Source organism: Nicotiana tomentosiformis, chromosome 11 (assembly GCF_000390325.3).
Source record: "Nicotiana tomentosiformis chromosome 11, ASM39032v3, whole genome shotgun sequence".
Lineage (NCBI taxonomy): Eukaryota > Viridiplantae > Streptophyta > Magnoliopsida > Solanales > Solanaceae > Nicotiana > Nicotiana tomentosiformis.
Window position 1 is genome coordinate 12,850,593 of NC_090822.1, and position 26,345 is coordinate 12,876,937.

General features: G+C 37.9%; 1 protein-coding gene across 3 annotated transcripts; it reads right to left on the minus strand.

Annotated features, from left to right (window-relative positions):
* Window positions 1-1,076: 1,076 nt before the first annotated feature.
* On the minus strand, window positions 1,077-24,232 carry LOC104114573 (protein ENHANCED DISEASE RESISTANCE 2). 3 transcript variants are annotated; one of them, XM_070188481.1, is made up of 23 exons: window positions 23,742-24,067; window positions 23,590-23,656; window positions 20,879-20,953; window positions 20,682-20,735; window positions 20,091-20,156; window positions 19,036-19,094; window positions 18,337-18,413; window positions 17,949-18,074; window positions 17,515-17,549; window positions 16,585-16,685; window positions 16,419-16,514; window positions 8,273-8,337; window positions 7,436-7,507; window positions 6,966-7,133; window positions 5,870-6,069; window positions 5,695-5,761; window positions 4,358-4,533; window positions 3,854-3,955; window positions 3,063-3,110; window positions 2,646-2,789; window positions 2,481-2,576; window positions 2,169-2,270; window positions 1,077-1,416 (listed from the first exon to the last, which is right to left on the minus strand). In XM_070188481.1, exons 2-23 carry the CDS (start codon window positions 23,629-23,631, stop codon window positions 1,324-1,326), a joined length of 2,064 nt encoding a protein of 687 aa, XP_070044582.1. In that variant the 5' UTR covers window positions 23,632-23,656; window positions 23,742-24,067; the 3' UTR covers window positions 1,077-1,323. The 3 variants fall into 3 exon arrangements, with proteins under 3 accessions (XP_070044582.1, XP_009623347.1, XP_070044583.1); XM_009625052.4 differs by having other exon boundaries at window positions 23,590-24,232; XM_070188482.1 differs by lacking the exon at window positions 23,590-23,656.
* Between the last annotated feature and the right edge of the window lie 2,113 nt (window positions 24,233-26,345).

Consider the following 26,345-nt stretch of genomic DNA (forward strand, 5'->3'; position numbering starts at 1 on the left):
CAGATCACAAATATGTTTGGCTTCAACGTTTTAATTCAGTGAAAAGACCGTCACACTTAATTTGTAGGTTAAGCGCACGTCACGAGTTTATATATCTTGTCAAAAATAAAAAGCTTAATATTTAAGTTAGTATTAGGCGGATCTGTTATTCACCGAATTTCTAACATTGCATAAGGTGAGACCTTTGGAAATTTCTTGCTTTTCAAAATTAATTATTAGATAAAAGGGTTATTTACGCAAATAAAAAGTAGGTATAATATGAAACATTAGGTGAAAATGAATAAAGTGATGTTAGCAGCAAATAGAAAAGGCAAATTATTCCGTTTCTTTTTTCTTCTTTATAGGTTTTGTAAACTCCTCTTTTCACCAACTCTTTTGACCATACAATTTCAAGTGGGGAATAAATTAAAGGAGACATATACCAAATCTTTTGGATCACTCAATCACTTAATATGTGACATGTTTGCTAATATAATGGAGGAACATATCAATTATTTAATAATAAAAATAACTTCAAAACATAACATAATTCTACATTTGAATCTAAAATGTTGATCTTAATAGTTTATACAAGAGACCAACCTGGATTTGGGCTACTTATGAGCTTAGACCATTATCGGCTAATTCTTTGTTATTTAATAGATTAAACTACGCGATTATTTACCTACTATAACTTTCCTCCTTTATGTGAAGTAGACGTTATATTTTACCAAGCTCATATAAGTGGAGTTAGGTTGCATTATGGGGCGAGACAAATTATTCCGGAAAAATTATATTGTATAACCGCTCTCAAAATAATAATCGAAAATATATATTTTTTGTATATATACTTTTCTGTATGTTAGACACAAAATATATACAAATTTTATACACTTTTGCAGCTACTTGATGTAAATAGTTTCGGCCGCGGACAAAAAATGAGGAAGCGGGAGCAAGAAAACCAATAATCTCTTTCTTGGGGAAGCTACCTCCCCTCTCTCTTTATGCACTTGCCTAGAAGGCTTAGGTGTCCGTGGGTAAGCCCAATTATTCTTGATGTTTAATACTTCACATAAAGGAGTGACAAACACTATATCTGTCATGAAAAGTATAGGGATTTTGAGTATTCACTACAACATTCATTTGAGTTACAACTTCTGTTTCAAGAATCAGGTTTTCTCACTACAACATGCGATTTTGCGCTGTTCTTGGTATATCATATTTGACAACTGCGCCTTGGTCCCAAATGAGTTGGGATATCAATTTTAGTACACAAATTAATAGTAATGATTCCACTATATTCGATTTCAAGGGGATTAATAGCCCCGACTAACGAAAGAATCCTCAGCCCTCCAATGGCACAGCAGAATCGACCTTCACCCGATTTAATCTAACAGTTCCAAGAATGTATTCAGGGAGTTCAGCCTCTTCTTTTGCCTGCAAATGTGTGTATAACATGATCATGTGCAAGTGACATGAATTGTTAGAGAATAACAAATGCAACTGTACTATTTACGGATGTAAAACCAGGATGTCGAGAACTTGTTCATTATTAACATGAAATGTGTCTTACACAGGCATTCACTTAACATAGCAGCTTCAGAATATTTCACTTTTCTTTTTACCGTTTGTTCCTATTATTTGGCTTGATAGTGAATGATTGAGTTGATACACGACCCATCTCTAGTATTATTAGGTAATCTACGATTATCGTGTTTTAGGTTTGGAAGTATTTTAAACTTCAATGGTGGGAGAGGGAAACAACAAAATCACTATTGCCTGTGCATTGTTAAGAGAGAGAGAGAGAGAGAGAGCATTAATCAAGCTACACATAAGTGCCAGAAACAACATTGGAAATGGTCTAGCATTTCATAAAGTAGTCATTCAGAACTTTCTTTTTTTTTTTTGGTTTCCCACCCGGTTTTTTATGCCTCCTCTGGAGCCCGACTAATCCGAACACATGCCGGGAAGTCCGATTTTGGGGGGTAAAGAGCCTCCTACCAAAGGCGACACCATTCCAGAGCTCGAACCCAAGACCTCTGGTTAAGGATGAAGTGGTACTTACCTTTGGTGGTTCATTCTAAACTACTTGATGAGTTAGATGGTTTTACTCCTATTGAACCGGGTTCCTTTTTCAGTAAGAAATGATCAGATGGACCATGATCGCAAGGAGAAGAAGAATGACATACCTCTATTAGAATAGCAAGATCAACAACAAGGCTCGTGACGTATCCCAGTACAAGACTAATAACACCTCTTGCCACAGATGATGAACCGATGTCCACATCAATCTGCATGCATGAAGTTCCATTTGAGAATTAAATCAGTGAAGAAGCATATGTATTGAAGGAAAGCCACTTGAGCTCGGTAGTTCAGCAAAGCCATGCAAGAAAGCCCGGGCGCAAGAGAAATATTTTCTTCTTTTTCCTATAATATCTATCTCCAGAAACTTTTTTTTGACAAGTTATATCTAAGTCAAGAAAATGAACTTGGAACCTAACCTCCAGAAAGTTATCTTGTCTAAGGTATTTGCAAGTTACTGCCTTTCCCAATAGGCAAGCTTTAGTTCCCACGGCACGCTTGACCATCCAGTATCCCTGTTATCAGAAGCAATTAGCAAAGAGTCTATAAAGAAAGAAGTTTGCTCCTGACAAAGTAAGTGATACCTCAATAATGCTTGGAATCAGTTTGAATCTTGAATCACGGAAAGAGTCAGTTCCATCAATGAATTTACCTAACAATGAATTCTTATTTACAGGTCTGTCAGCAGCATAATAAAGAACCAGGCTGTAATTTGGTTTAGCCGGAACCTGAAAACCAAGCCAGAACAGAATCAGCGACATTTCTTGCAATGAACTTTTATTCAACAAGGTTGCATTTTCTGGTTAACGACCCAAATTCTGTCCTTTCCTTTAAAAACTGCTTTTGTAATTTTCAAATCTTTTGTGAAACAGCTGAAATGAAACAAATCATATGAAAAACTTAATGAGAAAGAATCTTATGAATAAATTTAGAAAGTGCTTGGTATACCATGGTTTATTAAAAACTAGAAAAGGGAAAAGGGAAAAGGGAAAAAGACGTACCATGAGGTTAATTACGAGGATGAATGGAAGTTTCTTCCCTGCTTCACACTGAAGTTAAGAAAACACTGTTAGCAATGGATATGCTTAGCAGCTAAATAAAATCAGGAAATAAGATCAGATAGAGAAATATGATTCAGTGCAAAAACTAGCGATCAGTGCCCGAATGTTTCTCAGTTAAGAACATTGTTTTACTAGTTAATTCAAGGAAGCTCTATAAATCCTACCTTGATCACCTTATAATGAGGAATAAATTACACTAGCAAGAAACAGTGTTATTCTATGATGCTCAGGGGACAAACTGATAATGCACACAGCAATACTTATAATCATTAATCATGACCAAATATAAAAAGCTAGAAAAGTGAGTTCTGGCATTATCCTTTTCATGTATTTTCTGTTTCTTTGCCTTTCAATTAAATATGTAAAGCTTTACAAAGTTTTCCATCATACAACAAAGTTTGCAGTGACTTCAAAGAGACAAAACTACAAGTAGTTCAATAATCATGTAAGAGTCAAGAATGATTCGCCTAAAAGAGTCAGGTATCTGAGCGTAATCTATCCCAGTGTTAGCCCCATATGAGGAGCCATCCGATTGCATCTTCAGTTTACTATAGGAGATAATTAGCAACAGCATATCCTCTCAGCAAGATTTGAAGAAATTTAGATAAGCAAAAATTTCAGTCTATGGTACATTAATGTGAAGAATATAATAATTTATTCACTTTATTAATTTGACTATAAATTCATCTAAGAGGAGAAGCAAAATGCAGGAAATAAGCGATCTTCTTTACCTGAACAAGAGACTTAGGATGCAGAGCAACCTGTGTGATGCACTCATCCACCTTGAACCAATCAACTGCGATAAGCTTGAGCAGGGGATCTCCACCAGTGACCTTGAAAAAATTGCGATTACTATGATTCAATCGAGCTTAATTTTTTTAATGGAAATTATTTGTGCCAAATAAAAGTTCAACACCAGTTATCAATTATGCAAGCAAATACTACCATGACTTAAACTACGAGGTAAGCAAGGAGTTTAAAAGATGGCTCTGCCTTGGCTATGAACAATAAATAAAAAACTAATTGTTCAAAGGTGCAATGCTTTATGAGGAAATAATACCCTAGGCCTTTTTGCTTTTCTTTATCCTGAACACTGCTAAGTAGGTGACTATTGTGATTAATTAGAAAGCTGGAAAAAAATTCTGAAACTTGTACATCTCCAGCATTAGTATAACCACAAGTGAAAACTTAGTCCAAATATTCGAATAAATAATTATTCAAGTTTGAAAAGCTACCTTTGTACTGTCTTTCAAGTACGTCTTCCCTCTGATCATGAACCCAGAACCACTTGGCGAAGACCAGCAATCAGAGTCGCTCTCACTCTTCCCCTGCCGCATGGTACCATTAAACTGACTTGGATCAAGAGTTAATGGAGGTACATCAGGATTTAGTTCCTTATTAATGTCTGGTGCTGCATGAGACATTGAACAAAATGTTTTAATAAAGTTGTTTAAGAGACTTTAAAGCAACTAAAGATAAACAGCAGTATCATCTAAAGACTACACAATTGCCCTACACCTGAATGTTCATAAAAGTGACCCCACACCACTTACTCTCTGCTCCAGCAAAAATGGTACATAGTAAGAGAGTGAATTATGCAAGGTGTTTGAATTCTTTGCAGACTTCTAGACTAAACATTCAGGTCTAGGCTAAAAAACAATGCTTCTGTTTGTTTTTTTTTGGATAGATAAAGGTATTTTTATTGATATCCAGCAATAAGTGTATGCGGTTACAGCAAGAGAATAGCTACAGCAAGTGTAATATAACAACTATGCCTCAATCACATATTGCGTACTTAGCTCAAAATTTTTTATTGGCATCTAAATGATGTACATCAGTTATTACAGCCAACAACAATAACCGATTGTGATCCCACAAGTGGGGTCTGGGGAGGGTAGTAGGTACGCAGACCTTACCCCTACCCCGAGGGAGTAGAGAGGCTGTTTACATCAGTTATTACAGCCATGTTGCAACAAAAAGATAGTAGAGAGATACATCTAAACTTTACAGTGATCACGGATTTCTTGTTTGTTTAAAAAATTCCTCTATTTCTTTCCTTCCAGATGGACCACCATATTGTCGTAGGGATTGTGTTCCAAACCAAAGTTCAAGCCTTTACTAAACCTTTCCTGTACCGGCATAGGAGAGGACTTCTTGACTGTTCTATGAATTGCTCAACTAAGACCCAAGACACTGAACATTACATTCCAAAGTTGGGAGGTGAAACTGCAGCAAAAGAACAGATGGTAGACATCTTCACTTCCTTTTTCACAGAGAGCACATCTGTCGCAAATGTTGAGGCCCCTTTTATGGAGATTCTTTTGAGTTAAAAAAATCTTTCGTGTTTAATTTTAATTGGTCCTTGAAAATAAGGACTAAAGTTCTTCAGAAGTAGCATCTCAGGTAACTCATTCATGATCTGCTCCGTATTTAGAGTAATTGATCATGAAGATGAAGGACTACATAGATGCTTCCACATACGATACACCAAAGCAAGAAATGTAGGGGTCGAGAAAAAATAAGAAGAAAGAAAGAAGAAACTAATCAGGATGAGAAGAACGGCATTTAATACCTGATGTCCTCTTTAAAGCCAAGCTTGCTATGGCCCATGAAACGTTTTTTAGCTTGACTTTTTTGTCCTGTCAAAGAAGTAAATAAAGGGTTCAAAGGCAAGGTAATTAAAGCAGGCAGTCTCCGGAAATAATCCACAGCTTTTGATCGACGGAGGAACACGAGAAATGACAAACCTTCTTACTGGTAACTTCATCATCACTATCTTCATCTGATGATGAGGACTCGTCACCTATTGCATCGTAGAATTCATCTGACCCCACTGTATCCTCAAGCTCATTGCTTGATATAGAAACACTAGATGTTTTTGAATGAACAACTACTGTGGATGATTCAAATGTAAGTGCGGGATTTGCTCCAACATATTCCTTCAGACCTACACAAATAATTAAAATAAGACGTTGGAGGATAATAGTGACATTAGTGGAGGAATATCTTCCAGGAAATATACGAAGATGATGAATGCAGGCTAAGGTGTAAAATTGAAGGAAACACAAAATAAGTGTTTAGTGCATGCAGGAAGTAGAGAGTGAATAAATGGCCCCTCGCATCCTTTGAGATAGTTGCAAGCAAATCAGAATACCGTGTTAAAAGGAACAAGAGACAGAAGGGACTTTTGGTTCATTACTACTGTCAAACTACAATGGAAATGTAAAGCATTTACGTTCTACTTCGAACACATATTCACATATCCCACTTTTGTATGTGTTATCTCTCTTTCAATCTTTCTTTTGTTAAAATATTAAGGGCAGACCAGAGGTAGAGAGAGTGATTTAAGCAGTTGCGGCTTTCTGGCAAATGTTAAACAAGGAAGGAAAAACATAGACAGCTCTCAGATATAGGAAAGGAGAAACTATACATTGATTAGAAAAAAAGCTTGTTAACCGGATGTGGAAGGTAAAAAGAGAATTAATTTTCCATTGCTTAAGAAAGGAAAACTGGTGAATAAGACGGAGAGATCAGAAAGGAATATGAAGAGGTAGAGTTCAGCAGACAATATAAACTTCAATTACATAATAAGAGCAAAATCAGAAACAACTCAATCTTTGTTCAACACGAAAGCAGATAAAGAGAACAGAAGAAAACAAGGCATCATCAATGTCACGAAGAATATGCTCTATGAATCACCTAAGACACCAGATAAAGGTTATGTTTTTCTCTTCTTCTTTTTTTTTTTTTTCATTTTCTATTGGATGGGTAGCGCAGAAGAAATTAGGCTTTCTAACACAAGGCATGAGCTTCCAGAAAACATAGGTAATCAAATCAACCCACCTGCGACTTGACTCAACATTCCAAAAGGAAATGTCCTCTCAAATTTAGAGAACTCATTATTCTTCCACTTAAACCAGTGCTTAGAATGTATCTCCAAAATCAGTGTCACAAGGCATCTCGCAGGATTTAACGAGGAAGTGCTTATATTGCTGATCTCCCAAGAAGAAGCTACAATTTAACATAGTTTAGTCAGGAACAATCAGCAACGCTTAAGAATGCGCAGGTTATCGTAAATTTAATCTAGAAATGCTAACATCAAAATTCATAAAATTTTCATGATATCAGCAATGTCTTGAGAACTGTAGCAAGAATAATGTTACTCATGCATCATGCATCCAGGATCAGCATGACTAAATAAACACACAAACCCATTACAGAAAAAGTAAGGTTCATGAATGATAGAAACAGTATCAGATCTTTTTTTGATTAATCTTCCAGTACTAGATCTTTAATGACATGGAGTTTCTTACGGTTAATTTTTATACGTCGATATCCACTTTTTGGAGGCCGCTTCTTGTATTCAGTTGGAAAATGCAAGATCGCTGCACCAAATGTAGAAAAATATCAGTCAATGGAAGCATAATAGATAAAAACAAGCTGAACAGCATATGATATGGCTGGAATTCCGAAAACATAAATTCTATCCTACTCTATTTCTTTAGAGATAATATGGCATGAAGAAAACAAACAGAAAGAACCTCAAAGACAAAAAATACTATCCAGTGCCAGCGGAACATCCTGCCAGAACACTCATTAGATCAATCATACATGTAATTGCAACTATACTTCAGAAGCTCTCGGACATAGTTTCAATAAAATTTGCACGAAGGACACAAGACTTGCATTTATGCTGAGGTGTCAGCAAATTTAAGCAAATGCACTGATTCAGGCACATTATTCTTACTTTTTACCAGCAAAAAATGAGTTTATTAGTAAAGCTAGATCAAAGCAAGTAACCAGAAATTGGAGGATGAACTCTTTCCACCTATTCAAGAAAAAAGAGAACTAGCAAATAAACAAAGAAACTAGAGTCACAAGCTGATGAGTTCTCCCAAAATATTAAGATTAGGTAGTTAAGACGACAAAAAGTTTTGAGCTCGAAGATATGAGCCACATGTTGTCTTTCTACTGAAATAAAGGTTCAGCCAAGGTAAGCTCATACTTCAAAGTTCATCAACAATTTTTCTATATAAAAAGAACAAATGAAACAGTTAAAAACTAAGAAGCAGTTCTAATAGACGGTGATTAAAGTTGCGCTAGCACATAATACAGAAGAGCTTGGTAGAGAGAAAGCTCAGGATCCTCACTATATGTTCCATCTTGACCATGAAACCACCTCCGAGAAAAGAAAAAATCTCTCTTAGATTGCCACCTGCAAAAGAGCACCTGTGATGCATTAAAAGAAGAAGTAGACTCAAGGACACCATATTGCAAAGACCTCCAGACATAAAGAGAAGAATCATCCATATCAAAAGGGTTGAAAAAATGATAACATTACACTACACACCAATCAAGAAAGCAAGTTATACATACAAAGAGGACAAGAAAACAAGGTTTGCTGTTGCATGTACAAAACCTAAAATAATACATTCACCATAGTATCAACGTAGATTCATGACCAATATTGTTTCTTTTATTACTTCACTCGTTTGTGTTCTCCTTAATCTTAGCTAATAATGGAATCACCTAGCTTTTGAATTCAACTGTTCATAGATGCTAGTATTTCTTCTATTCTGTTTCTACATTGCTTACAAATCCAAATGCTATCTTTTTTTGATAAGGTAAATTGTATTAACAAAAGGGAGAAAAACTCCCGTATACAAGAAGTATACCAAAAAGTAGAGAATTTACATCAAAACATGATTCTCTACAAAAGACGCCCAATTTTCTAAACAAGTAGGGGCTATATGAGTACACCAAAAAGCGATCAAAGATAAAAGACTATTCTTAAGGTGGGAAAAAGGAGACTCAATCCCCTTAAATGCTCTCCTATTTCTCTCCCCCCAAACTATTCACATGAGAGCTAACGGGGCAAACTTCCACGCCTTTTGCCTTCTTCTCCTACGAAAGTCGACCCAGCTATGTAACAAGTCTCTTGTTGTGCTTGGCATCACCCATTGAACACCAAAAAGATTCAGGATAACCCTCCACAAACCCGAAGACACGGGGTAATGTAACAAAAGATGATCAACTTCTTCCCCTGAGCTTTTACACATATAGCACCAACTAACGAGTGTAATACCTCTCTTACGCAGATTTTCAATAGTCAAGATCAATCCCCTCGCCGCTAGCCATGCAAAAAAGCACACCTTCATAGGCGCCCTAGGAATCCAGATCGAGGAGTGTGGGAAAGGGGCCTCCCCTCACCAACATACTCTGGTATAAGGACTTTACGGTGAACAAATCATCTCCCCTCAACCCCCATCTCCAAGAATCACAAGAAGACTGGGGCCTGTCTTGCCCATAAAGCAGTTCCAACAAACTTTGGAGCTCCCTAATCTCCCAATCTTGCATGTTTCTTATAAATGAGAGGTCCCATACTACCCCCTTCATGCTCCTTGCGAATCTGTTGAACCATCAATTCTTTCTGATTTGAAACTCTGAAAACGGTGAGGGAAAGAGACCCTCAGAGTATCTTCTCCACACCATTTGTGGTTCCAAAAGCTGATTCTCCTTCCATCTCCAACCCTGAAAGTGATGTTGCCACTGAAGGCTTCCCAATTCTTCACGATGTTCCTCCACATGCCACACCCGAATGGTGTTCTAATTGCCTTGGTCTTCCAACCCCCTCCCATGGAATCGTACTTTTCTACTATTACCTCCCTCCATAAAGCGTGCTCCTCTACCCCGAATCTCCACAACCACTTCCCCAACAAAGCTATGTTAAACACCTTAAGATCTTTTACTCCAAGTCCATCCCACATTTTTGGGGAAGTGACGGTCTGCCAATTCACCAAATGAAATTTTCTAGTTCCATCCACCGCATCCCAAAGAAAATTCCTTCGAAGACGCTCCAGTTTTTCTGTGATGCTCACAGGTGCTTGCAACAGGGACAAGTAATAGGTGGGCATACTCGATAAGGTGCTTTTAATAAGCACTTCCTTTCCGCCTTTTGACAAGTACCGTTTCTGTCAGCCTGCTAATCTTCTTTCAACCCTTAAGATCACTAGGTTCGAAACCGTAGTATCCTTATGCGAAGCACCCAATGGAAGCCCCAGGTAAGTAACGGGAAGAGAGCCCACCTTACATCTAAGAACATTAGACAAAGCACCAATGTTGGCGACCTCACCCACCGGAAATATCTCACTTGCTGAGATTGATTTTGAGTCCTGATACTATCTGAAACCACACCAAAACCTGCTTCAAGTAGGACAACTGATCCATATAAAAAACCAGGGGTGTCGTTCGCAAAAAGTAAATGAGACACTCTTAGGGCACTATGCACCCCAATCGGAGCTGAGAGGCCTCTCAAGAAACCTCCGCCCGCGGCCCGGTCCATCATTTTACTCAAAGCATCCATTACTAGAATGAATAACATGGGGGATAGGGGATCACCTTACCTGAGACCCCTGAAGCTGCCAAAGAAACCACACGGACTACCATTGACCAGGACCGAGAATCTGACCGAGGAAATGGAGAACTTGATCCATCCCCTCCATCTTTTCCCAAACCCCATCCGCAGCATAATGAAATCCAGGAACTCCCAATTGACATGGTCGAAAGCCATCTCGAGGTCCAACTTGCAGAGGATGTCGGGTTCTCTATTTTTCCTTCTAGAGTCCACAAGTTCATTAGCCACCAGAGTAGCATCCAGGATCTGCCTACCTTCCACAAACGCATTTTGGGAGGACGAAACTGACTCGTCAAGAACCTTCTTGAGTCTATTGGACACCACTTTTAGAGATAATCTTATAAATGCTTCCCACGAGACTAATAGGCCTGTAGTCTCTGATGCAAGACGCCCCTTCCTTCTTAGGAACAATAGTAATGAAAGAAGCATTAAAGCTCCTTTCGAAAACACCATTCGCGTGAAAGTATTCAATGGCTTCCATCAACTCCCCCTTAATGGTGTCCCAACAATGCTGGAAAAAGGCCAAAGAGAATCCATCAGGCCCAGGGGTGGGCCCGTGGGCCTTGTCACCAGCACAACTCGACACAGCCTTGTGCACCTCCCCCTCCCCAAAAGCCCTCTCCAGCCACTCACTGTCCCCCTCTTAGGCACAATAGTAATGAAAGAAGCATTAAAGCTCCTTTCTAAAACACCATTCGCGTGAAAGTATTCAATTGCTTCCATCAACCCCCTTAATGGTGTCTCAACAATGCTGGAAAAAGGCCAAAGAGAATCCATCAGGCCCAGGGGTGGGCCTTATCACCAGCACAACTCGACACAGTCTTGTGCATCTCCTCCTCCCCAAAAGCCCTCTCCAGCCACTCACTGTCCCCTTCCCCTATGTGATTGAACTCAATCCCCCCCAAAGTCGGCCTCCAATTCACTCCCTCTTTAAAACCACACTATGACCCTGTTTACCTCCTCCTCTCCCTCAATCCTCACCCCATTCACTACTAAGAACTCTATGAAGTTTCTCCTTCGGTTTGCAACCGCAACCTTGTGGAAGAACTTCGTGTTCGAATCCCCCTCCTTTAACCAGAGCGCCCTCGATTTTTGCCTCCAACTGGTCTCCTGAGCTATTGCTAACTCAACCAGTTCCCTCTTAACCTCCCCCAATCTCACTTTCTCAAATTCATCTAGCTCCCTCGCCCCTTTCCCTCTCTCCAAGCCCCTCAATTCATGCATAAGCTCCCTCATTTTAACCTCCACCCTCCCAAATACCTCCTTATTCCACCGAATAATATCCCTCTTGAGTAATTTAAGTTTCTTCAAAAGACGGAATGAAGGTGTCCCTGATACATCATAGCTTGACCACCATTCTTTCACTCTGTCACCAAATCCTGGCACTTTCAACCACATGTTCTCAAATCGGAAAGGAGCATGCACCCCCCTCCCTCTGCATCCATCTAGAAAGATAGGCAAATGATCAGAAGTCAATCTGCAGCACATTCAGCACCAGCTCATCTCAGGAAGGAGATACCAAAAATCTATCAAGTCTAGACCTTGAATTGGAATCCTGCGCCCTGAAGCAAGTAAACAAACATTTCCCCTGACAGAGGAAGATCAATGAGAAAATGATCATTGATGAAGTTAGAGAACTCCTCCATACTCGAAATCAAACTACACCCTAACCTCTCCTCTGGGAACCTGATAGTGTCAAAACCTCCTCCTAAAACCCATGGAATGTCCCATGCCCCCATAGCATTGGCCAGTTCCTCCCAGAAAGACACTTTGGACCCTTCTCCTACCGGTCCGTATACTCCCCCAAATCCCCACTCAACCCCACTCACTCTATCTTTAACAAGAGCTGCTAAAGAGAACACTCCCTTCTTAATCTCCTTTACCTCCAAGCTCCTATCATCCCACATAAGGAGAATGCCCCCGGTACTTCCCGCTGCTGGGACCTAATCATATTTCACCCAATTACCGCCCCAAACACTCATCGCAATTGCATCAGACAAAACCTCCATTTTGCTCTCCTAAAAACAAACTAAGTTGGCACCCCACTCTCTAACTCCCAATTTGATGATGGCCTTTTTGTTTGGGTCATTCATCCCCCTCACAGTCCATGAAAGAATCTTAACTTCCATACGTAACAATTTCCCCATTTCCCCCACCCTCCCTGGCCGAGCTCCCTTCCTCCCTGTCATACACCCGGCCCCTTCTCTGGTATACCACTGCATCCCCTAAATTATTTTGCTTTTCACCTTGACCCAACTCCCTCCCTGCACCATCATGAAAAGACTGTTGCTCAATCTCCCTCAACAGTTCTAACACCCTATCTTCCTTCCCTTCAAAAGAAACACCTAAAAAATTCCCCAAGTTTAAAATTTTATCCTCCATCCAGTAAGACATACCCCCCCCCCATCCTCCCAATGCCGCAATAGGACAAGCATCTTCTACTTCTACCTTTTCCTTGCTCTTACCAGAGGAATACACGACCATAGCATTGTTGGTAATAGGAACTTTAGGTGTCGGAAAATGCCCACCTTTGCCTTGGGAGGCACCAACCACTAAAATTGCCAGCCCGTTGCTATTTGGAAGACCAGAAACACCAGAAGAACAGCGAGAAAGAAGAGAGCAAGAATCCGGCGGCAGCAGATTTTCCGGGACTACTGTTACGGCACCAAAATCAATTGAGGCAGGCGCAACGATCTCCCCAGAAGGAGGAGCACGGAACGACATCTCAACATAGCTACGCACACTAGAAGAGGAGGGAAAGATGGAGCTGGGGCCACCAGTGGTGGATGGCCGGAGAAACGCACCACCAGCTTTAGCCGGCGCTGCCCCAGAAGCGGGGGCTTTCGTAGAGGAGCGCAGGTTGCCGGAGCTTGGTAAAGGAAGGTCGACAACACTGGACAGAGCGTCAATGACCCAAGAAGAAGGAGCGACTTCTCCAATGGGCTTAGGAGTCGCTTCAGTCGCAGCTTGATAGATTCTAGGCCCCTTAGAATCAATTCGAATAGAATTGGGATAAGTGGATAGGCTCATGCGTGGAGGCCCAGATCTATTCCTCATGAGACCTGGGCTGGCCCTATGGAAATTGAAAAAGGACCGGCCCAATCTGTCTTTCCAGCCCGATTCACTAACCCATGGATATTCTCGTCTTTTCCTCCTATTAAAATTTTGTCTTCTTTTTCCAAATTCAACCTTCCCGTCTCTTCTCGATCTGATGGATGTTTCCGGCTGAGACCACTGTTCTGGCGAGCCCCTTTTGCCCACCTCCAAAGACAGATTTCCCCTCCTCTCCCTTCTACCAGATCTTCCCTTTTTTTCCGCCATTACAAGAGGCATAAACATAGGTCGAAATTCAGGGCTCAACCAAACCCTATAGCTCAAGTAGTAGTCTTCCACCACTGTGGAGACAGGGATTCTGCCCACGTTTCTCACCACAATCCTCACTCGCGAAAGATCGTGTAAGCTACAAGTGACATCGATAAACCCCCCACAGATTTCCCCAATTCTTGAATAGGTCAAGACACCAAAGATGCACCGGGAGACCCACCATGTTGACCACCATCGTTTCTCCGGGGAAACGAGGGTTGAGACATCCGTCAGGCTCCACCCATCTGTCTAGCTTCAGGAAGTTACCATTTTTTTCTTCTAACAAGAACTTATGCAGCTTGGGACTCGTCGACAAAGCGAATGAGATATTGCGTGTCCCCCAGTTGCGAGATTTTCAGCCCGTCCTTGACGTTCCATTCCTCTGCTGCCCAGTTTCTAACGGCCTCTGAAGAACCAACCCATTTAGAGAAAGACCCAATCAAACAAGAGTCCAAAAAACTCTTACACCTGAGAGTATGCTCCTCAGGCAGTGAGAAATGCGGCTCTTGCCCTACGTCCAGCTTTCGAAGACATCTTCCCCCAAGTTTTAAGGCTGGCCAAGAGGCAGCTTTGGTGAAAGACATGTTTTCCAACTTTCTAGATTCTAGAGAGAAGTAGGAGCTTCTCTCTCTAGAATCCATCTCACGTAACCTAGAGTGGTGGCAAATCATCATCCATCCAAATGCTATCTTCTGCTTCTCAACCTCCTTTTCCATTCTTCTTTCTCATACATAAAAGTGTTATAAAGCTTCAACAAGCATCTTACTGACCGGAGTTCTCTTTGGATACCATATTCCCTTCTTATTTCCTGGTGAATGCTTTGAATCTTACCACCGTAAATCTCTAAACACCTCAATCTTGGACACAGCCCCAACATTTCTTGATGTATCCTTATGCCCTCCATTATTTAATTTTATAATATCTTTTAATTATGGCCAAATATATAGACAACCCCTTAAAGTTGGTCCCAAATTCCATTTAAACACTCCAACTAACACTTGTACCTATTGAACACTTTAACCCCAATAGAAGTGTACCTATTGAACCCACCCGCTGATGTGGCAAAAGAAGTGACTTTTACCCAAACTTTGAGCGCGTGACTACTTAAATATAATAATATTTTTTTCCTTTCTTCTTTATCTGTATCTCCTTTCTCTGTCTAATACCCACTTCAGAAGTGGCCGGTGACATCGTCGGTAGAGAGCACTGCAACAATTTTGAAGATGACCTGGTAGTGTGAAGGTGCCGTTAAAAGGATGGTGGTCTTGAATTGACTGTCTGGTTATTGTCGATAATGGTCCCAAGAGATGGTGGTGAAGATGCAGTGTATTTGGTGGTGTATATGATGGCCGAAAGAGACGATGGTTTAATGTGAAAGCACAACAAAAATATGTCTTTGTAGTGAAATGACCTTAATGGGTTACAGGTTTTGCTCAGATGGTTTAATCACCGGAGAAGATGAAGGCAATATTGATGCAAAAATGGAGGTAATTGTATGAAATAGAAAAGCAATATTGATATTGGTGGTGAACCGGTGTCTACAGTGGAAGTTTTTAATTAGAAAATGTGATTCTTTTTTTATAAAAATGTTGATTGTTTACCTTAATTAGAAAATGGAGTTAATATTGGACCATTCAAGCTTCTGAATTTTTCCATTGAAAGAGAAGCTATTGATTGTTTAGTCGGAAAGCATTGACATCGCCGGGAGGGGGAATAGCAGTGGGGTTCTTTCCTCTTTCTTTTGTTTTTTTGTTTTTTGTTTTTTCCCAAGGCATTTTTTAGATTAACAAAACAACTTGGCTTGTTTTTATTCGTTAATTTTGCCATGTCACGTGCGTGCAGTTCACTCGCCTAATTTTACTTCCACACATTATGAGAGGTGTTCAATAGGTACACTTCTATTGGGTTAAAGTGTTTAATAGGTACAAGTGTTAGTTGGAGTGTTTAAATGGAATTTGGGACCAACTTTAAGGGGCTGTCTATGTATTTGGCCTTTAATTATCTTATCCATTTATCTTATCCATTTTTTCTGTCACTGAGGGTTTAACTGTAACTTGGTGTTTATGAGTACTGTAATGAACTTAAGGCAAGTGGATATGCGAAGCACATTCAATCTTCAACTCCTCTCGTGGAATTTTTTCTCTACTTGTTCTTCCAATTCATTTGCTTCTTTCTCTTTTCTCTTCTTTTTCTGTCACTTACTGTAACATTCTTTAACTTTAAGCTTACATTTACAAATTCCTATTAGCCAAAGCATAATCGCACAGCAACCCATCTGATTCATTGACTCAACTAGCTTTTACTAGTCCTTCACCAAAGATGCAATTAGCAGCAGAAGGAGCATCTTAGAAGCAGCCATATCCAATACGTATAGAGGGGAAATACTAGTCAGCCACTTCATCCAACATGATGCCTCTTATAGCTCTTCAATCAGATTTTAAATGGTGTTTCACAGTTCTCAAAACTTATACCCTTGCGCAGCACCATTAAGAAGCAGAATATGAATGGTTGCAACTTACCAGGAAAGTTTTCTGAGATCAAGTGTCCCATAAACAACATCGCAGTGACCATCCAAAGATTCTACCAACTCCAGGTCCCCTGTTAATGTATCCCACCTGCAAGATGACTATTAGGCAGGATTGTGGTTTATAATTCCACAACTTTCAAGCATTCGGAGGAACATACTCATATCTGCGACGTCGATCAAGACCCAAAAGCACGTCAAAGACAGTATCTGCACTAGCTTCGACAACAGCAACGGCCTTGACAAGAACTCCTTTGCCAGTCTACAGGAAAGGAGAAGAGAGCAATGCCAGATAAGTGTTTGATTGTACGAATAAAACGCAGGATAATATGAAAGACCTTGAAAATGAGCATGTCAGACAAGTTTTTGACTGTATAAATAAAACCCAGACAATGTGGAATCCTTGAAAAATTTCCTTGGCAATGTTTCACATAAAAAGATATGAAGAGATAGATGACAAAAGAAAGGGACAGAAACTTATATCTACCTTTCATTTCATTGATATCAAATCATTAGCTACCTAATCAAAGAAGAATATTAAATCATTAAAGGGCAGCCCGGTGCATTGAGCTTCCGCTATACGCGGGGTCCGAGGAAGGGCCGGACCACAAGAATATTAAATCATTAGCTTCTGGAAATTCATCTTAGTCTCCTTTTACTACTTGTAACCATAATTTTGTTGTAGAGTAGAAGCAATTTGCTTATGCTACAGTAAGTAGCCAATCAAAATGACTTCTTCCCTTTCTCGTGATACTCAGCAAGATGTCATATTAATCAGAAATCAGAATCACTGACGAAGGAATTAGAAAACATAAGTCATAAGAGCATATACTACTGGATCAGTTTCTTCGATCCTGAAGGTCGTCCCAAGATTAAGATAATTTAATGCAGATATATATTTTTCATAGTTTAATAAACAAAAAAGATCACATACATCAGTACAGCAATTAAACAGTAACCTTCATAAGATTGGTTAAAGTTTTTAAAGATTTATCATATCTTTTAACATGCACCAATAAACAGCAGTCTAGACACCCCAATACCGTATAAACTTGGAATCACGACAGTAAATCCAGTGACATGGCAGATACCTTTTTGTTTGCCATATCTTCAAATATCCGAACACCTACACTACAAAGAAGGTGGGAAACAACATTAGAAAACGAATTACAACATTTGAAGAAGGCAATATTTTAGAAGCATAGAAGGTAATTTATAGAAAAATATCTTCCAACTCTAAAGTTCAAGTAAAGATCTACCTGAAAAAGATCATTCTAAAATCCTAAAGCAAAATTTTCTCTTTTCCTTTTATACAACTAATCAAGAATAAGATATCCGAAAGCACATACTGCGCCAGGAAGATAGCTAATATCTTCCTTTAGCATGATAACCTGAAAGTTAGCCAATTTCCTCTCCAAGCTTTGTTTCTGTATTTAAGCTCCATTTATTTTTATTTTTTTAAAATTCTAATCCAATAGCTTATTAAAATATTACTTATTTTATTGAAGAAGATGAAAAAACATACCATCAAGAGTACGAACGCATTTCCACTCATGTGCTTCAATTACATCTGCACCATCTGCTTCAAAGTACACATCTGATTCACCATTGGCACCTAAGCTTGAGGCTTGGCGCAAAAGGTTCTCGGGACCTATGGATTAGAGAACATTTTAGCAAATTTATTTTTATTTTGAATGTTCAGATTCACACATTAAGTACGCTGTGGGTTGATTATATTGAGGATAGCATCACCATCATTTGACACAACAATCAAAAAACAAAATTTTATAAAGCAACATAATAAAAGATAAAATAAAATACTAGTTAATAAGATAAAAGAAGCTATTCTAAGCTAGAAGAGGCAAAAATCATAATTTTCACAGACTACCACCAACAGTTCCCTCGCTCCTCACCTTGTCCTATTCTTATCAGCTTCTTCAAACCATGTGCATACCGGCGTACTCTAGGTCGATGTCCATCAAGGTTAATCCTTCAACAGATAGAATTAATTACATGAGATACAGCAACTATTTAAAAATATAGCAGGGAAAAGAATCAAGTATATAAGAAGCAACATCACAATGGGCTCAAGTAACAAGTCAAAGAGTTGAGGAAAACTTAGCACATATATACACACGATTCAAATCATAAATTAGTAAGGCTTCTACTAATCATTCTCCGGATCGTTGCGTCTTTTACCTTAAGGAAGAAAATAGAAGAGGGGAGGGATGTAAGAGGTACTTCAAATACAAATGAGATCATCTATTCACTGAGATAAGCCTAATTTCTCCGATTCAATCATAGGGATAATCTGTTCGTCCAAGCGATCATTTTGTTCTTTAATCGTGGCCAATTCAAGTTGATCCAAGGCTCTTTCGATCTCGGACCGATCCCCTGGATCTTCTTCAGCCGCGGGAAGACATGGTTCTGTCGAAGAGCTAACACCCCTTCCAGCGTCTCCGCCATAAAGAGGAATGCCCTCCATCAAAGAAAGCAGCCAATCAAGGGAATCGAGAAATGGAATGGTCCAAGTAAAGAAAAAGTTCATAAGAAAGGAAGCAATGAAAAGTAACAGAAGAAGCATCTTTTTCAACAAGACAGTCTGGACATACTCGCTCTCTAACTTCAGTTTATCTCTTGCACTCTGACCTCTTGAAAGCTCATAATCTGCCTGCGACGAAATAGTCCAGTATGAGAAACAACAGTTAAATCAAAGTAACATGGCCAAATTCTTTCATGAGCATGATGTTATGGTAGTTTGGGATCAAAATTATATTTTTTAAAAAAACTGCTTTCGGGAGAAAACTAATGGCTAGAAGAAGCATCCATTTAGAGTCGTCTTTCCTAATGCACTCTTAAGCAGGAAACAAACGACTACTTTTCTCATTCTGTTTTTGTATTAATTTCCTCAGACAAGAGTGGGTTGCTCTAGTGGTAAGCACCCTCCACTTCCAACCAAGAGGTTGTGAGTTCGAGTCACCCCAAGAGCAAGGTGGGGAGTTCTTGGAGGGAGGGAGCCGAGGGTCTATCGGAAACAGCCTCTCTACCCCAGGGTAGGGGTAAGGTCTGCGTACACACTACCCTCCCCAAACCTCACTAGTGGGATTATACTGGGTTGTTGTTGTTGTTGTTTCCTTTAATCTCAGAAACCACAAATTCAGTATTTTGCATATGTAGATGAACTAAAAGTACACCTTCCTCCTGAAAAGATTGACCTAATTTGACTAGCACAAAATGTAGAAGAAGAAAATTTGGTCAAAGAGGAAAAAAGAAATTTCCAGTCCCTCTTATGTGTTGTCTACACTTTCCTTCTCTTTATTTGCTATACTACAACTCAAGTGATTATACATTTGCAAGGGGAATGGCACATGAAAGTTAACAAAGATGTTAAACTCAGCTGGTTCCATCTAAAATTAGATCAAATCGTCACGACTAACAAGTTCAAGGTCAAATCAGCCAAATTGGATCAAAGTGCAAGCCTTCTCTTCCATAAAACATAGCATTACAATTATACACAGAAAAGTTTAGAACTGTGGAGAGCATTAAAGTCTTAAGGGCGAATGGAGTAGCACCTTTTACATGCAATAAGCTGAGTGTGAAAACCATGTAAATAATATATGAACAAAGGAACAAGAAAATCAAGTCAATAACTCCGATCATGTCGTACCTGTTGTTTTGCTTGATCAAAAGCCTCCATCCATTTTCGGACCTCACCAGGCGAAGCACAAGCAATCTTACAGCAATAAATTTTCAATCAAGTATTAGCCTCCTCAATATAAAATAACCTATGAAACTCGCTAACTCCATCAATGAGGAAATTAATAATAATTGAGAGAGAATAGCATAGAAGAGTTGATGGAAACGCTTTGGATTTAAAGACGAAATGGATTCATACACCTAGTTGATGACAACATGAACCAGAGAGCATATCAATATATAAGTACTTTTCTGTGGGTGATTGACAAATGTGTTACTTTGTTATATATCAAAAGAACACTAGGAAAATGTCAGCAAAAGAAGATAAAAGCATGTTCATTGTCTCTCTTCCTCCTGATGATAATAAACAGGAGTGAAAATACTATCTTCAACTACATCTACAATCAATCGACGAGGCCTAAAATATTCAGCATATGTTGACAAGCAAAATTTTGAACAACTCTATCTCTTTTAAGTGGTAAGAACTTTTTATTAACAAAAGAAAGATAAGCAGCAGCATCTTTATTAATGATATATAATGCATAAAGAATGTCCCACTTACTTCTCCCCTTTTCGACTCATCCAACCGATTTTGAAACCTCAACACATAGAGATCCTAGAAAAGGACAAAAGAAAAAGATAATATCATTGGATATACGCCAAGAAAATTATCAGGAAGTACATGATGTACCAATTAAAAGAAAGGCCAAATTTATGTTGTAGGATCAGAGGATCAATGTTAACGGTTCTGAGCCTCACCCCATGGTTAACTCTTCGACGGCCCAACTCCTCCACCATAAGCGTGTGATTTATAACACCCCTCCTTATTGGTTTCTGCAACAAGGATGTAATAACATAAGTCACATCGTTCTTGTACAGAAAATAATCGGTTACTAAAATACTCCTTTCCTGGTGTTGTGATTAAACACGACAATACTTGTATTCTATGAAGCAATTGTTCGATACATGCTTGACAATGAATGAAAGGAATGGGCTATGCATGTGAACTATAGAAGCATTGCCACTAAAGATGGCCAGCAAGTTCTGGGTATACAAAGAAACAGAAAGAAGACAAAATTTGAAAAAATCAAGATGATTGCCAAGGTTTACATAACCGGATATCTCTCAGGCAACATAAAGGTGTTCCCTTGCAAAAAGTAGTTATATTCACAAAGAATATGTGATTTTCCATTGGTTAGGTGTTTCCTAGAAAGAGCTACAAGCACTCTGTAACCAATGGAAAACCACATATTCTTTATCAGCATATAACATATAATCCAGATACCAGTTCCTCCTCATCTTTTACAAAGTCGTTTCTGACCTCACAGTTGTAGAGCTCTCCAAAAAGCTTTAGTCTAGGCATAATTGTGTTGCAAGGATTCTTACTTTTTATTCACTCTTTAAGTTCTACTTGTTTTTCCTCTGCAACCGATCTATCAGTTAGCATTTACAGGAAAATGGGCACATCACTATATTGCGCAAATTATTTCAGGACAAGAACAAATTTAATGATAGAGTTCACACGGAATAATTAACAAGAAGTTGTTCTGAGGGAGGACTACAACAACAACAACAACATACCCAGTATTATCCCACATTGTAGGGTCTGGGGAGGGTAGTGTGTACGCAGACCTTACCCCTACCTTGTGAGGATAGAGAGGTTGTTTCCAATAGACCCTCGGCTCAAGACTTCTGAGGGAGGACTCATCCACAAAATATGTTGAACAAGAAAAGAGAATTGCAAAAGACTTTTAAGTACATTGCATGAAAGTAACCCAAACTATGACAATGAGGACGATGGGTAACTTTCGTGAAGCAACAACAATCTACTCATCTTCCTTTCACTTTCAGCTACATATATGTAGCAGCATCCCCACATCAACAGTACTCTATATAGCACCTCAAGAAGGTGTTCCAAATGGCACCTCTTTAGATAATGCTAAAAATTCCTTAAATTTTCTACAAGCATACAAATCTATACACAAGACTAAAAAGACTCCTAGTAAATATAGGACCTAAAATAAACATCCAACATGATTAAACCTTAACCCCACTAATTGGTATCCCCTTATATGATCTTTTTCTTCCATTGTGCTCTATTCTTCACTAAATCTGCATGGATTCCAAGAGATTATAGGTCTTTCGAGATAACACTCTTTCAAGCGTTTCTATGTCTACCTAGTTCCTCTTCAACACCTTCAATCACTGTGGTTTCAATTTTCATACCTACGGACCGATACATGTGAAGATCGACCTAGGATCCATGTCAAGTGACCTTCTCTTATTTTATTCTTTATGTATGCTACTTGCACCTTCCGCAAAATGTAATCATTCCGACTGAATTTGCATCCAAAGAAATCTATTTTTGTGATACCACAAGCATTAACAATGTCTTCACATCAATTCACTTGTCTGCTAAGTCGTGAAGGTACACTTTGATTCCTTGTGCTTCTTAACATAAAGATGACAACTTTGATCATCCACATGAATCTTTGTTTAATTAAAACAAACTCTAAGCACTTATCTTGCATTACCACATACACTAAATTTTCTACAACCATTTCAAGCAAACCCAACTCAAGAAACACTTAAGGGTCGTTTGGTTTGAAGACAAGTTATGCTGAGATTAGTTATGCTAGGATAAGTTATCCTAGAATTAGATCTTATTGACTGTTTGGTACGTTGTATTAATCTGAGATTATCAATTTACTGCTTTATCCCGGGATAACTTATATTGGGATTACTTTTCCACCCTATGACAGGCATAAGTTATCCCGATATTATTTTTAATCCTGGGATAATTTATCTCAGGATTAGTAACCAAACAAAGGATAAGGCGGTACTCAATTTTTATCCCAGAATTATTTTTGCTTATCCATCACAACAAACGACCTCTTAAAGATTCCAACTAATCCAAAAGGGTCTCATCTCACAACTCAAAAACTTCCCTCTATAGCCATTCGTTAATCATCATTTAAGCCATATCCTATTGGTCTAATTTTAATCCACTTAACATGATACAAACTACTCATATCCACCTAGCGGTAAGAGCGCAGGTCGTAATGTGTGGGGTTAGATGCACATCATGGATTCAAACCCTGCCGCAAACAAAAACCTGATACATAAGTGGAGAAGGATCAGAGGCGGAGCTAGCATACGCCTTATGGGTTCGGTCGAACCCAGTAGCTTTGGCCAAAACTATGTATTTGTCTTAAGAAATGTATTGAACATGCACAAATTATTAATTTAGAAACCCAGTAATTTAAACGGACTACAATCCCGAACCAATAAGCTTCAAATTCTGACTCCATCTCCGAGAAGGATAGAGAGGCGGGGCCATTATCCAACCGAGTTTTGAACGGTGCGCCACTGACCCTCGAAAATTTCTCAATTATCAAGAAACTTAAGTGCCAGGAACAAGAAACTAATTAAGTAACAAAAGGCAAAAGCAACATATATTTGAAACTTACAGTGCCAGGATTTTCATGGGGGTCTCTTTTGTACATTTCCATGTACTTGCCACGTATGTACAAGAACCTAAGGTGACAATATTCATGCCCAATTGAATTAACACCCAAATGATAAACCCACCCAAAATATTCAAAACTATCGTTATTTCCACCTTTTTCATCAGCTCCACTCTCAGAACCACCACTCTCCGATGATTCACTCTTCACCTTTGGGAAAATTTGTGAAGCCATTTTTTCAAGAATTATGTAAAAGAGTGATCTTGAAAATCAATGGAATAGAAAAAGAAACTGGGATTCTTTGCTTTGAGAATCAGAATGTAGAAATAGGATTTGTGGGGGACGGAGAATTTTGTTTGATTGTATGACTTTGTAATTAACGTGAAACAAAAAAGAAGTCAATGTAAGAGAAAATGGTTGAGTTGTAAATACCAAATTAGGAAAAGCACTCCCTTTTTCAAGAAATGATCATCTTTCTATTACGAAGTTTTAATTTTATGATTTGTGTTATTTGAGATATAAAATACTTATTTCAAAAGTAGTTAAGTAAATTATAATATCGAGCTTTTACATAAGACAGTTGAAAATGCTGACTCATAATATAAAGTAGACATGTTCCTTTCTTCATTTCTTCCTTTCTCCTCTTGTTCTTTGGTTGGACGACTTTGGAATATATAATTTTTTAACAGTAAAAGGCTAGCCCGATGCCAGGGGCATTTAAGTTTCTTATAAGCCAATTTATTTTTTCCGGGTAAAAAGTGTTTTTTTTTTATCAAAAGTGTTTTTTGCCAAAAATTAAGGTATTTGGCCAAGATTTTAGAAGAAAAAAAAAATATTTTTTAGGAGAAATAGAAGCAGTTTTTGAGAAGCAGAAAAATGCAGTTTCTCTTCAAAAGCATTTTTTAGAAAAATACACTAAGAAGCGGTTTTCAAAAGTTTGACCAAATACTAATTACCGCTCAAAAGTATTTTTCAAATTAATTAGTCAAACACAAATCGATTCTCAACCAAAGTACTTTTTTGAAAAGCATTTTTTAAAAAAACACTTCTCAAAATAAGTAGATTTTAGAAGTTTGGTCAAACAAGCGATTAGTATCGAACCTATAATATGTTTAAAGTTATGGTTCAGGCCCACTATATATTACAATTTTAATAAATCTTTACACTAAATCTATATTCCGCGTTAAAGATATTGGATTCAGATGAACTCGGAATTATAAAACGACACACGCCTCTACTCGATACACAAGATATCCCGTGCAAATTTCAGGGTCGCATCTTAGGAGTGTGATGTGGACGCCTCTCTAATACAAATATTCTTCAAATGATCAAACACATGATATATAGTTCACACATAAATAATTTTACCGTTATTCTAACATTTTTTTCATTTTCTTAAGAGTTCAACTACAATTTTTTAAACAAATGAGGGACATTGTCGGCAAGATGAGTGGGGACAGCTCAGCGTGATTTGACGAACCCCATGTTCATTGATTGGATGATTGATTAGTTGTGAAGATTTATGAGTATTTACTACTTTCTCTGACTTATTATTATTTTATGTTTGAATGTTTTTTTGCAGATTTTTAGGAGGCGTTTTGTATATAAAAATTTATAATTTTTGAAAAAAAAAATAGTATTGGGAGGTAAATTGAAAAATAGTATTTAAAATTTAAAATTATATTTGGACATGCATTTAACTGAAAATATTATAATTTTGTGAGTGAAAAAATTTAATTTAAAAAAATTTATTTTCAAATTTTTTTCAAAAACTTACAAAATTTTATGGACAAACGGGTCCTTAATAGCTTAATTATAAGAATATTAATACTAGTAATTTAAGTTATGTTTATCTCTTTAAAAATATAAAAATAGTCTCGGAAATGTAACACCTCCAAAAGGAATGGAGTAAGATATTGTTGTTGTATTTAAATTATAATTCATAAAATATTGAAGAAACAAGATTCATACCGTGGACTTGTTGAAAAACTAAAATTATGTAGAAAAATATTTTTGTTGGATTTAAATTATATATATTGATATTACAAGCTATAAAAATTATTTAACTAATTTTAGCAGGTTATTTATCATACTTTCAAAATTTTCTTTTAACAAAAGGCACATATATAGACTAGAGGAAAATGATGCTTTATGCTATTAAAAAAAAACAAATTCTAGTGGTCATAACCAAAGCATATTTTGCTTTTTATTCGTTTTCAACTTAGAATTTATTCTTTTGAAAATGAAATATCATCCTTTTTCTTTTCCTTTCATTTGAGCCATATATTGTAGCTTAGACAGATGGGATTCTTCTTAATCAGGTATTCACTTTCTTATCAACTTCACCTAACAATTTTATTCGTGTAGCTTTTTCACTTCATTTTTTTGGTATATGATCTATTTTATTAATAATAGCTTTAATATTTTTATGTGACAAAAATATGTTCTGATTGCAAAATGCCAAAATTATTCAATCAAACGCTAAGTGATTAATTAGTTTGGCTGCATGTTTTTTGTTTCATTTCAATAGTTATATAAATTATTATTTATACCCCAAGTATAGTTCTGCTTGTCCTTTGATTCTTTTGAGACATATAATCGACATTTTTCAAGAATCTATACATGAAGGGAAAGACTTAAGCTAAAAAATTGAATAATATCATAAGGAGATGTGATCGAAATTTAATTACTTCTTTTTTTGGTAAAATTTAGTAAAAGAAGCAGAATAATTCATTTAGATTTCACTTTCAGCTTTAACT